Source organism: Denticeps clupeoides, chromosome 18, assembly GCF_900700375.1.
Source record: "Denticeps clupeoides chromosome 18, fDenClu1.1, whole genome shotgun sequence".
NCBI lineage: Eukaryota > Metazoa > Chordata > Actinopteri > Clupeiformes > Denticipitidae > Denticeps > Denticeps clupeoides.
In genome coordinates, this window is record NC_041724.1 from 19622121 (window position 1) to 19635132 (window position 13012).

Here is a 13012-nt window from a genome sequence, read left to right on the forward strand (position 1 = left end):
ATGGTCTACTTAGATTATGGCGCCATTTAACAAATATTTAAAAACGCTAAAAGGGTCGATATGAAAGACTGGGATTCAGTTTTCTTACTGTAATCTTTGGTTTTAGCTGTGGAGACAGTCACATCTGCTATTTTTCATCCCATGAGACGAGTTTTCTGCCGCTCTTCCATCCCAGCGTGTGTGGTCATGTGACTGCGTGGCGACGTCTGATTGGTGAAACTGTGTCATGTGATTATTGCTGCTACTGTCATGGCCAACACGCCTCCAGCCCGCTAGGGGGCGCCTCACCAGCCTGGGAGACGACGACCCGGAAGAGGAAATGGAAGCGGGCGGTGGCAAGTATAAAAGTGAGGTAACCCCAAGGAGACACGCCCGCTCTTTGTATGAGTTTACTCGCCAGAGACGCTAGCTCTCTCACCCACGACCTACGATAATAGTGACTCCTGAAATACGACCTTCGCCTGCCCACGACTTCGAGAATTGCCTGATCCCCTGGAAACCACGTAAAAAACCCCGACCGGAACTTCCTGGCTACAACCTCTTCCTGCCCCTGACCTCGAACCTACCTGACCCATCGGTTAAGACGGGATTCCATGCTCCCCTACCGTCCTGCCGCCCAAGACCTACTCCCGTCCAGTCCAAGATCCCGGACCATCCTGAAACCCGCCGTCTTCCGGTTCTCCTCTGCCCCGGTCCTTCCCAAAGATCCCGAACTGACTCCCCGCTGCGTTGCAGCGCGTCCATTACTTCCTCATTCCTCGCCGGCCAGGCGTCCCCGGTCCTCCTGCCCCGCTCGCCCAGTGTCCTCTACCGGTACGACGGCTTATCCCCACGCCCAAAGTATGTCTCCAAGTACGTCATCGAATTCCCCCTGTGACAGCTACGTATGTATGGTGAAACATAGACAGATGTTTCACCAGTAGATCTAACTCATGACTGTCAAAATTAAAAGCCAGGTGACCCTGAGGAGATGCTGCCCGCTCTTTGTTGAATTTATTTCTCAGAGACGCTAGACTTCTTTATCTCTGCCTGACCAATTGTACCTTGTGACCACGACCTTTGCCTGTCCTTGACCTTGAGTTTGCTAAGATGATATTCCATGTTACCCCACCTTCCTGTCACCCAAGACGTCCTCTCATCTTCCTGTCCTCCTCGGCCCCGGTCCAGCCCAGCCTCATCCCCTCGCCTCCTTCCCCGCTGGTCCCCACACAGTCCACTGGTCCACTCACCTTCTGCCTCCCTCTCACAGACCAAGCAGCTCCACTCCTCCTCCCCAGCTCGTCCAGTGTCCTCTCCCCGCACGACGACTTGTCCACCCCGCTTAAAGTCCCCGAACTTGCACGATGACAGTAAATTATAATGATTCTTTAGGTCATGCAGTTATTAAACCACTGCTAAATAAAATATTTAACATTGAAGACCATTGAATAATGTAAGGAACTTTCTGGTTGGTTGGTCAGGGTTCTCCGCCCCTCTCCACCATGGAAGGCCTGTAGCCTGTACCGTGGTTTCACAGAATGGATGAAACAGTTCAATTCAATTGTTAATTACTATGAAGTAATTGACCTGACTTCAATGCTTTGTTTCTATTGGTCACACAACAATGCATAAGAAGCCACTGTCCACTTCACAGGCATTTTTATAGTCACACTGAGTGCTCACATGATTTCCGCTATACCACTATTATAACATAGGTTTTGTAGACATTATTAAGATACATTATGAATTAAGTAACTAAGTAATCATAGAATTTTATTTAAATGCAATCATCTTCATTTTTGCTCACATTCTAATAGTTAATTTTACATCTGTAAAATCTTCTTTATTATAACTGAGTAGTGTTAAGACATTGAAATCTACAGTGCACAGGCTTCACTAGAGCGAGTGGAAGATTCCAGATGTTTATTGGTCAAATAGCAATACAACAAGCAGTGAATTGCATTATGAGCCACTCTAGAATTAAAGGGGACTACTAAGTAAACTAAAAATGATAACCAATATATATGTTCAATGAGAACAAAACACAGACATCACTAGATAGTGGCTATGGATACTACAATGATGTATCCAGCAGAATGAGGAAGATAAAAAAAATGTGACATTAATACGAGTTCCCTTGGCCTGTCTCTGGTCCTGCGGTGGCTAGAAATGGTGATGGGTATAAAGAGTGTTTGGTCATTCTGCTTCACCGTTCAAAGAGTGGCAGCTCAGACGGTCAGATCTGGAATTTGTCCAGATGCGTCTAAAAAAAATGAACTCCACCGACCTTTATGGCTTGAAAAAAAGTGAAGCATTGCAGTCGCTTGGTGAAAAATTTGCACAAATGTATTTTTTTACTGAACCAGTGGGTTCATTCATTTTTTTTCTGGAAAAACATTGACATGTTCCTGTTTGCGGCAAACAGAAAGTGTTAATGACGCCATTTCCGCCAACTTCTATCCTCATTTCCAGCTACAGGCACCGCAATGGCGCGTCCTGGGGAAATGTCATTGTGTGACCCGCTGAAAGTGGCTGTAATTCTGCACCACGGCTGATGTCAGATACAGTATTAGGGGACCCAGAAGACCGAGATAAAACCAATAAAGTGTATTGTGAATTGATTGTGCAGTAACCAGTATAACAGTCACAGACTGCAAGGTGGATGAAAAACCACAATGATTCATGGTGAGATGATCAGGATGTGAGGTGGTGTGGCATGAGCTTCAGCATCCATATGACCTAAGAATAAAAACTCCTGAGTCTTTCGTGCCAGGCCATGATTCTTCTGAGACTTTCACCTGAATTTAGGTATTGAAAAAGACCTTGATGGCCCTGGTCCAACATCCTGCAGAGATGGAAGAGGTGACCTGCAGCAGCAATTCGGTTGCATGGATCACTCTCTGTAGAGCTTTGCAATACTGGATACAGCTGTGAGCTGTTCTGTGTCAGGATGCTCTCCACAGCACCAGTGTAGAAGGTCTTCAGGATGGCGGGAGACCCCCTGAACTTTCTCAGCTGTGGTGGTACAGGCACTGTTTTTCCCGTTTGAATGTGTTCAGACCATGTCCTCCAAGATGTGGAAGCCCAGGTAACATCTGATCATCTCCACTGGAGTCCCACTTGCAGAGGCAAGAGCTACAAAATCTAAGACTGCTACTGGGAAGAGAACAAAAACTGAGACAGTCTGCCTGGGACAGTTGGCATAATGCAGTGGTTCCCCCCTCCTACCTGTGTCCAAGGCAAGCCAGGACCCCCCAAACCAAATTCCTTCCCGCATAGACAAATGAAAAGCATTAAATGATTATTTGCATGTATTTTGTTAGTAATTAGGCCTGACCCGGCCCGAGCCTGACAGAATTCAGCCTAAGCCCGACCCAAGATGACTGTTACGCTGTGCGGTGCATTTAAATAAATGACAGGCACACAGTCAGCTTTTTTACTGCGCCATTTCCGTACAGCCATGACCCTGTGAGATCTTGCAATGCTCAGCTGTTTAAAAGCCCGGCTTTCTCCGCGCACACTACAAGCGCTGGGTTAAGAGGGGAAGGAAAATAAAACCCCCGTTTCACCTCGTCATTATCCATTTTTGCATCTCTCTCACGATACATAAAACACATCACATGACGATGATGCCAGAGAATTGCAAATCAAACGAACATTTCACATGAAAAAGACGTTTAACAAAACAAGTTTACAACATGCAACACTTACATATCACCGAAAAAAATTTACAAGCTGCGAATCATACAGAACGAATCAGTACCATAAACCAGAAGTTTGTGTTTGCTGACCGACCAACCAGACCCGACTAAAATGATCAAAAATTGAGTACGAACCCAACCAGACCTGGCTCAGGACAAGATTTAGTAAATCCCAGAATATTCCCATCAGTCCGTAACATTGGTTGAATAGAATGAATAGAATTTACATTTTCATTGAAATGTATATATATATATATATATATACACACACACACACACACACACACACACTTAACTTGCATTTTGAATGTAGTTATTGCCCTGAAATTTCCTTTAAAAAATATTTGTATATTTAAGTGGACCAAACATGGGTTTGTGTAATGATGATGGACCCAGTCATATACGTCAGACTTTTGCTGCAGTTCTCTTATAGAGATTACAGGGTGCTGCAACCTGCTCAGTGTTGTTATTGCACATTACAGCTTATGGATATGAATTACAGAAAATTATTTAATAAAAGCTTTGATAAGCTTTAATATAGCAATATTTTATGTTTGTTCTAATTTCACCCATTAATAGACTTTGGGGCGTCCTGACACTGAACCTATGTATTTATTATCCTGCATTAATTGCATGTATTTAGTGAATAAAACAGAGTGGTGTCTGTGGTGCTGATCCCTTAACTGGATATTTGTGGGCTCTGCCTGTCTAATTTGTTATAATTATTCTCTCTGCAATGCAGTCATAATGACGTTACTGAGTTTTAATTTAATTTAATTTTATAGATTGGATGAAATAAAGAGATTTATTTCTAAACAATGCAGTGATAAAAAAGAGCCAGAGCATCTTTTCATCAACCCTGCCAGAGCTGGATCTATTTTTGTGGAGTAAGCATGTGCCCCTTCTTCGTCCGTTCATTCCGGATGTCACAATACACTCTTCAGTTAACATGACCACTGATGCATGCTGCATCTGCGCATGAAATCCCAGTCCGCAAAATTCCCAGCAAATGTCCAATGAAGAATTCAAAGCAGCCAAGGGCAGTGTTAGTTTTTCATGCCCGAGCTGAGACAACTTGACCCATTCATTACCCATTCTCCGAGTGGCCAAGGACGAGCAAATCTAAAATGGCATCTGCACAGATAGAAATGGAAAGTGGCTATTATTCTGAAGATGCAATGTACACTGTAGTGGAAATCTGCTTAACAAGAGCCCTTTCACAGCAAATAGCACATCATCAAAATGGCAGATATGCTTTACCATGCCCCCTTCACCACAGACAAGGATACGTCCATAGACAGAACATGCTCCCCAAGTTCATCTGCAAGACATTATATTGCATAAACTCTCTCTGTTCTGGCCCAGCAAATACAATGAGCCAGCAAATACAATGCCAAATGCTTCCCGAAACATGGATCAACTCATTCTTTTTCTTTTCCAAAAGTTAACATAATCAAATTAGTTTTTTTTGTTATAATCTCCTATCCTATCCAGCCTGACTTGGTAAATGGAAATAAAGCCACAAACATGATTCTATTCAGTAATAAGAGGGCGGTGGGGGCTAACATGGAATACCTGGATGAAAAGAATATGAATTCCTCTAATCCTAACACAATTCTTCCCTTCACAGTAATGGCATCATTCTACCCAGAGAGGCAGAACAATACAAATACAGTGAAATTATTACACTGGTACCAAAAAGCATGCAGAGAAATCAATTCAAGTTAACATTCTACCCACCAAATGGACCCAGAGAACATGGCAACAGTAGATGCTGCAGCCACTGAATAAATAAGTGGGGGGATTGTATACATTTTGGAACAATAAATTCTAATCTGTTGATATTTGATTGTTAATGAACATTTTCATCAATGAAGAACCTCATGTATTACATGTATTAATGCTCAGATCTATAACAACTTATTTATTGAACAGTAATTTATATTTGTATTCCATGTATGTCATCAGCTGTCAGAGACACAAGCAAATCCTTTGTCCTCTACTGTTTAACCCTTTTTAAAAAAGACGTCCCATGGACAGGACAGGGCGGCTGAGCTCCACACACGACTAAGTATGCTTCACCAGAGTATCCAGTCTGTGGTGCATCCAGCTGGAAAATCAGGAATTTCTTCAAGCATCATATTCATCTGGCCCTGATAAAACCTCACAATATCCAAGGAAAGCCTGCAGAAGCTTTCAAGGGCTTTGCTGCTTACATCTTGCCAATACTAATTACATTCATATTCCGTTTACGGCATTTATCAGACGCCCTTATCCAGGGTTAAGTGTCGTGCTCTGGGAAGCAATGGTAGTAAGTGGGGCTACTATAACCCTGCTGAATTTCTTTCAGATTTAGTTCATGGAATAATGTTATGTCTATACTGCGGTTATCATTCGTGTAGCATGGCATCGCTCAGTTATTTGACATTTCTACATGGACCTGTGTGTCTTCTTCCCAACTTCGCTACCATCCGGACTGGGATAAGCTTCATAAAATAACCCCAAAATGGGGAGAAACTGAAGGCCAACGGCATGTTGGTGTTGTAATGATTTTTGTTTTATTTCCTTTCTTGCACACTCATATGTCCCTGGATGGATTTATGACTCCATATCCATGATATATTTATGTACAGAGAGAAAAAGCATTTTTTTAAATAACGCCAGACAACCAACGATCAAATGAGATGTGTTTCTGCAGAAGAACAGTCCAGAATTCTGTCATGTAACAGTCGAAAAGCACTATTCTAACATGACCCGTTGTGTTAGGCTTCGGTGGAGCCGTAGTGTCTCCTCAGATCTTAAAAGCATTCATTCCATTCTGAATTCTGGCCTCTTTCACCTGTTCACATGTTTAAGGGTCTCAGACCCCTCATGGAGGTTCATGATCTCTGTGCTTGTGATGAAGCTTGTATTCTACCAAGCTGACATTGTGCATCCTTGTCTCGAGCAGAAAAAGGAGAATGGACGTGGGCGGTTGAAGGCCCTCAGCCTGAACATCAGTCAGAAACTGCAAGAACAGCAGGCACGACTCTTCTTTTCCTTGAGCGTTTCCATAGAACCTTCCACATTTCAACAAATGCAAGCAACCCACACGTAACGTTTCAGCCGCAGGTCCAACTTCGTCCCCACACAGACACCACACGCAGGGTGCTGCAACGGGAACTTCTGCCGAGTGAAAGTCCCGATTTCAACACAACCGTCCCCGCTGCTCGCTCCCTTCTCACAAGAATCCTTCTCACAGTCAGTAGTGACAGGGACAGTCCCCCCTGGAGACACTCAGGGTTAAGTGTCCTGCTCAGGGACACGGTGGTAGTAAGCGGGGTCTTCTAGCACCTACACACATAACTAATACACCCATCCACACACGCAGCATCAGCGAGGTGTGGAACGGAGAGATACTCACACGCGTGGGTCACGGAGAAGCTGTTGGACGACTCGAGGTTGTCCACGTTGTAGTTGAGGTGGAAGGGCTTCTCGGACATGTTCTGGTTGGTGTTGTAGAGCTGCACCGCGAAGCGGAACGCGCTGTGCTCCTGGACGGTGGAGCGCATGAAGAGTCCGCCTGCAAACCCGAAGCATCGCGCAGGTTTAACCTGCAACTTTCTTCCCAGATTCATACGAATTCAAGTGGAAGCGCTGCTCACCGATGTTGATCTGGTTGGGGAAGCCGGCCAGGGACTCGGCGACGATCCAGAGCAGGAGCAGCAGGTCGCGCTGTGCCATCTTCGTGGGTCTGGTCCCCGGGCTGGGGACAGCAGGAGATCCGGGAGGAGACTGCGGGCTGCGGGCTGGAGGAGGCTGGGGGCGGGACGGGGCTGCGAGGGGCGCGTCTGATTGGTCCGTCGGAGACGGCTTCCATTCTCGGGACGGTTCCACGGTGCTTTTATTCATGATCCCTGATGACTTATCGACGAGGTGGGGACAGATGTGGACTATTCCACGCAGGACAAGCAGGAACTGTCCATGATCCGAGTTTTATTCTGTTCTACTATTATATATAGTTTCAGAGTCGCATATTATAAATGTACTCTTCATCGTAACCCCAGAGGTAATAATAAGGCCAGTCCTTTCTGCTGGTTGATTAAAGTCTATAAATTTTTGTGACAACTTGAGCGTATAGCCCCTCAGGGAGCACTGGCCCAGTAACAATGCAGCATCATTACCAGGAACGAAGTCTCAGTCTCAGATGAGGCCACCTTGCACAAAACCAACCAGCTCCGAAATGAGCAGAAATACACAGAAGTACACGTGTCTTTTGTTTTGCAATTTCTCAATGTGTGGTTGGGGGGTACTGTAAAATATACAGTCCAGGCCAAAAGTCTGGACACCTTCTCATTCAAGGTGTGTTCTTTATCTTCATGACCATTTACGTTGGTAGATTCTCACTGAAGGCATCAAAACTATGAATGAACACATGTGGAGTTATGTACTTAACAAAAAAAAGGTGAAATTGTTGGGGTCCAGCTCACCCCAAACCATCTGGACTGGGTTCAGGTCCGGTGACTGTGGAGGTCAGGTCTCCACTTTTTGTTAAGTACAGAACTCCACATGTGTTCATTCATAGTTCTGATGCCTTCAGTGAGAATCTACCAACGTAAATGGTCAAGAAAATAAAGAAAACACGTTGAATGAGAAGGTGTCCAAACTTTTGGCCTGTACTGTACATCTTGATAATGTCTAAGAAAATACAGATCAGGGTGGAAGTAGCCTAGCGGGTAACATCTCCACCTATGAACAAGAAGACTGCAAAGACCCATGTTCAAACCCCACTTACTACACTGTGCCCCCGAGCAAGACACTTAATCATGAGCTGCTCCCTGTTACTACCAATTGTACATCTTTGTGGATATGGGTGTCTGATAACTGCCATTAAGATTGATTTGCAAATAATTCATTGTTTTCTGTAATCATAAGAAATTACTTTAAATATCATTTTACCCTAAGGAGGAGGTGGGGGGGGGGGGTTGCAATCAAAACCTCAAATCTGACCCAATCGGGAGAGGTTTGGGTACATTGTCGTTGTTTTTGTAATTGTATGTATAAAGTACATAATTTTCATAATCTTCAGCTGTCAAATGGCTGCTAGGAAGAAACGATCCTCGGTCATCCTCAGTAGATATTACTTTACCGTGGTCACCCTGTGGCCCTCTACACACTATTCCCTTGTTGATGAGGGAGAAGCATATGGCCACACTATTGATTTTTTCTCCCATCACTGAAGCCAGCCTGTTACTGCTGATATTTGAGAAGCCCACTTACTCCCCTAACGACTAATACTGTAATTGTGAAGGTCGAAGTGTTCATTTTCACTACGGTGTTCTGATTAGCTGGGAATGTTAAAATGCCATTTTTTGTGTATGTGTGTGTGAGCCTGTCAATGATATCTGTCAAGCTCAAAAAGGACATTTGTAGAGATAGACAGATAATTAAAAGCATGGAGCATCATGACATCAGAAAGGGTCACAAATGCTGACCGCCTGAAGCTAATGCAAAAATCAGCAGAAATGTGCTCATACAATGCAAAGAATACAGCATTAAAAAAGCTGAAAACTCCTTATTTAACACTGCTTGTACAGTAATGGCAGCTTATACTGTTACCGCCAAGTTAGTTCCCACAAATTATAATTAAGCCAACCATGTAAAAATGAAAAGTAAAAGTAATGTGATTGTCATTGTGAAACACTGCAGCACAGTGTGAAATGTGTCCTCTGTATTTAACCATCACCCTTGGTGAGCAGTGGGCACCATGACAGGTGTCCGGGGAGCAGTGTGTGGGGACGGTGCTTTACTGAGTGGCACCTCGGTGGCACCTTGGTGTTTCGACATTTGAACCCTCAACCTATTGATCACACGTCTGTTTTCTTATCCGCTAGGCCACCACTTGAACTAAATCTAATGAATCTCTTAGCAGTTGCTTTGTAAATTTTTTACACATCAGATATCGATCACAGGAACTAAATTAACCAATTTATTCCAGAAAATTCTATAGATTTTCTCTACTTTACATTTGGAAAAACTTTCTTTGAAATGACAAACAGAGAATATCACTGCATCTGCAGGGGCTATAGGTCTAATTTTAGAACATAAAAATACATCTGAAATTACTGCAACTCTACAGAGATTTCAGCCATCTGAAATAGACTTCAGAGAATATTGGAAATTGCCCGTTTATAGTATAAAATCTTGAACATTACCTCAATCAAAAATATTAACATATCAGTGGACAAAAATCATTTTTGGACTCCAACCTGTCATATTTTTCTGTATATTTTAGTATAATTAAATGTATTACAGATTTAATGAGAAAGTGTTATAATTTAAGTATATATCATTGTAATTGCTAAACTTAAGTTAAAGGTCCCATGACATTTTTCACTTTTATATCGGTCTTATGGTTCTCTACTGTATCTAAAGTCCCTTTCTGAAATTCAGCCTTGGTGCAGAATCCAGTCCCACAATATGGTTTCCCAGGATGCAGTGCTTCAGGTGTCTGTAGCTTTAAAGGATAATGAGGAGGACAGAGGTGGGACGAAGCCTATAGACGTTGAGGGGGCGTTCGCAGAAACCACAATGTTTGGTGAAGACAGGATGTCCTGTCGGCATTTCAATACTTCGCTTGTTTGCAAGGCATGATGGTCGGTAGAGCCAATTTTTAAGAGAAGGTGTGTGAAATTCTGTATGACGTCATAAGGGGCCAATTTCTCTGAACAGCAGAGCAGAATGGCCAAACCACTCTTTACACCGGTCACCATTTCTAGCCACTGCAGGACCACAGCAGGACCACTCTGGGAACTCATATTAATGTTAAATCATCTCACAGTCACATTTTCATGTCAGGGGACCATTAAAACTGGAGTAGATCTGCACATAAAACATTATAAAATACAAAAGTCATCCCATAGGGATCCATATATAGAGCGCCCCCCAGTGGCGTGATTTCTGTTTTGTCTCTGGAGAGTTGTGGAAAAAGCCCTGTTTTTCTGGACATTGGTCTCTGTGGATAAATGATTCATGTGATGCATCAGACACATCTGTAGTACTGGCACTAGATATTATTCAGATAATCAACTAGTTCTGTGCATTATCTACAGAACATCAGGTCATTACTCTGCTTTTCTAGAAGATTTACATTTACAGCATTTATCAGAGCGACTTACAATCAGTAGTTACAGGGACAGTCCCCCTGGAGCAACTTAGGGTTAAGTGTCTTGCTCAGGGACACAATGGTAGTAAGTGGGATTTGAACCTTGGTCTCCTGGTTCATAACCCATCACCCTGAGTGAGCAGTGGGCAGCCATGACAGGCGCCCGGGGAGCAGTGTGTGGGGACGGTGCTTTGCTCAGTGGCACCTCAGCGGCACCTTGGCAGATCGGGATTCGAACCAGCAACCTTCTGATTACGGGGCCGCTTCCTTAACCGCCAGGCCACCACTGCCCCACTACCACCCTGGGCAGAAGATGTTTCTAATTTCTCGTCCAAATTTGTGGTGAATGATTTCCAAGCTGATTTTCAGACGCTCTTTCTAGTGATAGATATGAATATCTGTGTTACTTGGTAGAAGAAAATAAGGAAAACACACCATTGCTAAATTAACCAGAGCTAACGACAGTTCACCATAGCCAACAACTGCACTTTCATGGATTATTCTGACACTATGAAAAATCAGATAAGACCATTTTAGCAAATACTCCAGTTGATGAAGATAACTTATGGACTTAACTGATCTGACAGTAACAATGGTTGATTTTCCTGATGGAACTTTTCCCTGAACTCCTTAAATAACCCTTTAACCTGATGATATCACCCACTTTATGTTAATCACTTTTGAGCTTAATAAACTGTTGCTATATCTTTTAAAACAGCTGTTATAAAACCGCTACTAAAGAATTTACCCTTAATCCAGGGTAAAAATAGGAAATTACTGTCACGATAGCGAGATGAAGCGCAGAGTCGGGACGTTCTGGGAAAACCAGGCTCGATGGCCGTAAACAGTGCAAAAACCCGCAGGCGTGCGGCGATTGCCAGAACTCAAATCAACAAAGAACAGTTGCCAGGTCAAGTTCACAAAACAGAGGAGAATAAATGCAGTCCCTGCAGAGGGGCGGAGTCAGAGGCTTTTTAAGCCGTAGCCATCACCTGGAGCCAATCCTGACAATTACAGACCAATTTTGTCCCACTTAAGGTTGTGACCGTTGACGCTGATCTGTTATTTGACTGATTGATGGGCAGTGGTGGCCACGGAGCAAAGCACCGTCCCCACACCCTGGGCACCTGATATTGCTGTTCACTGCTCACCAAGGGTGATGGTTAAATACAGAGGACACATTTCACTGTGCTGATTGTCCAGGATAGCGTACCTAAATATAGCTGCGATTAGGAAGTTTCTCCCCGTTTCTGATGCAGGGAAATGAGTACATCTAGACTGGACTACAGGAACGTTGTTTTCTGGTTTCCTCCTGTTAAGTACCGTATTTACTCTCCCCTACAGTTGAAGGTAAAATTACTACCTCCCCTTATGGAATTAAACACTCTTGATTTGTCCATGAAAATGGTTATTAAAAACAATTGTTTGTTGTTTATAAAGTATTTGACTCTGAAATAACAATGTCCACTAAGTTTAATAAGGATATTTATTGATACACCCAGTCGAAACTAAAAAAGTCAAAAGATTTGACTCCGAACTGGAGTGTCACATGAAGACACCGCTTCATTCTTCCTCAATGGCATCCCCATGACTCTCCAGTACTGGGCACGGCACGAGCCACAGATCCAGATCCTGCAGTGGGGCGAAGGTTGTCTGGTCCCCCTGTCTACCAAATCCCCTCGTCCCCAGGGAACTGGCACTTCAATGACATAACCAAAAAGAAGCTTTACCCTTTATCTCCACATCTTTATAAAGCTGGACCTGAGAAACGCCAGTCACCTGGTCAGTCAGAGAAGGGGATGAATGTGAAATGGATGTCATCACCCTGAGTGGACATCTTTGAATTATCAAACAGCTCCGCCACCTTCCAGGAACTTGTGAATGACGTGATTAGGAACTTCCTGAATGACTTCCTTGTCTTTCCACCCGATCATGAAACCGCATGTCCGCATGGTCTTGGAACGCCTACTGCCTAACTGCCTGTATGTGAAGTTGGAGAAGAGTGAATTTCATGTCACGTACAATTAAGGAATCAAGAGCTTCTGGCAATGAAGATGCCTCTGGAGGAATGGAGAAATTGGCTGGAGAGGGCAGGACATCTGTATATCAACCTAATGGACCACAAGAACCTAGTGTATATCTGGTATATGCACCATCTCAACCATCATTCCAATTCAACCTGCCTTAC

At 43.7% G+C, this 13012-nt stretch overlaps 1 protein-coding gene across 8 annotated transcripts in view; it reads right to left on the reverse strand.

The window, feature by feature from the left end:
• The window catches only part of LOC114767758 (glutamate receptor 3-like), an 80938-nt gene extending 73053 nt beyond the window's left edge, over positions 1 to 7885 (reverse strand). For 2 of the 8 annotated variants that reach the window (XR_003742979.1, XM_028959455.1), the window contains exons 1-2: positions 7325 to 7883; positions 7084 to 7242 (exon numbers count right to left, since the gene is read on the reverse strand). Coding sequence is in view for 5 of the 8 variants with exons in the window: in XM_028959455.1 (XP_028815288.1) it covers positions 7084 to 7242; positions 7325 to 7571 (406 nt within the window). In the remaining 3 variants the exon portion in view is untranslated. Of the gene's footprint in view, positions 1 to 7083; positions 7243 to 7324 lie in introns of all 8 variants that reach the window. The other 6 variants (XR_003742978.1, XR_003742980.1, XM_028959453.1 and 3 more) reach the window with 4 other exon arrangements.
• Between the last annotated feature and the right edge of the window lie 5127 nt (positions 7886 to 13012).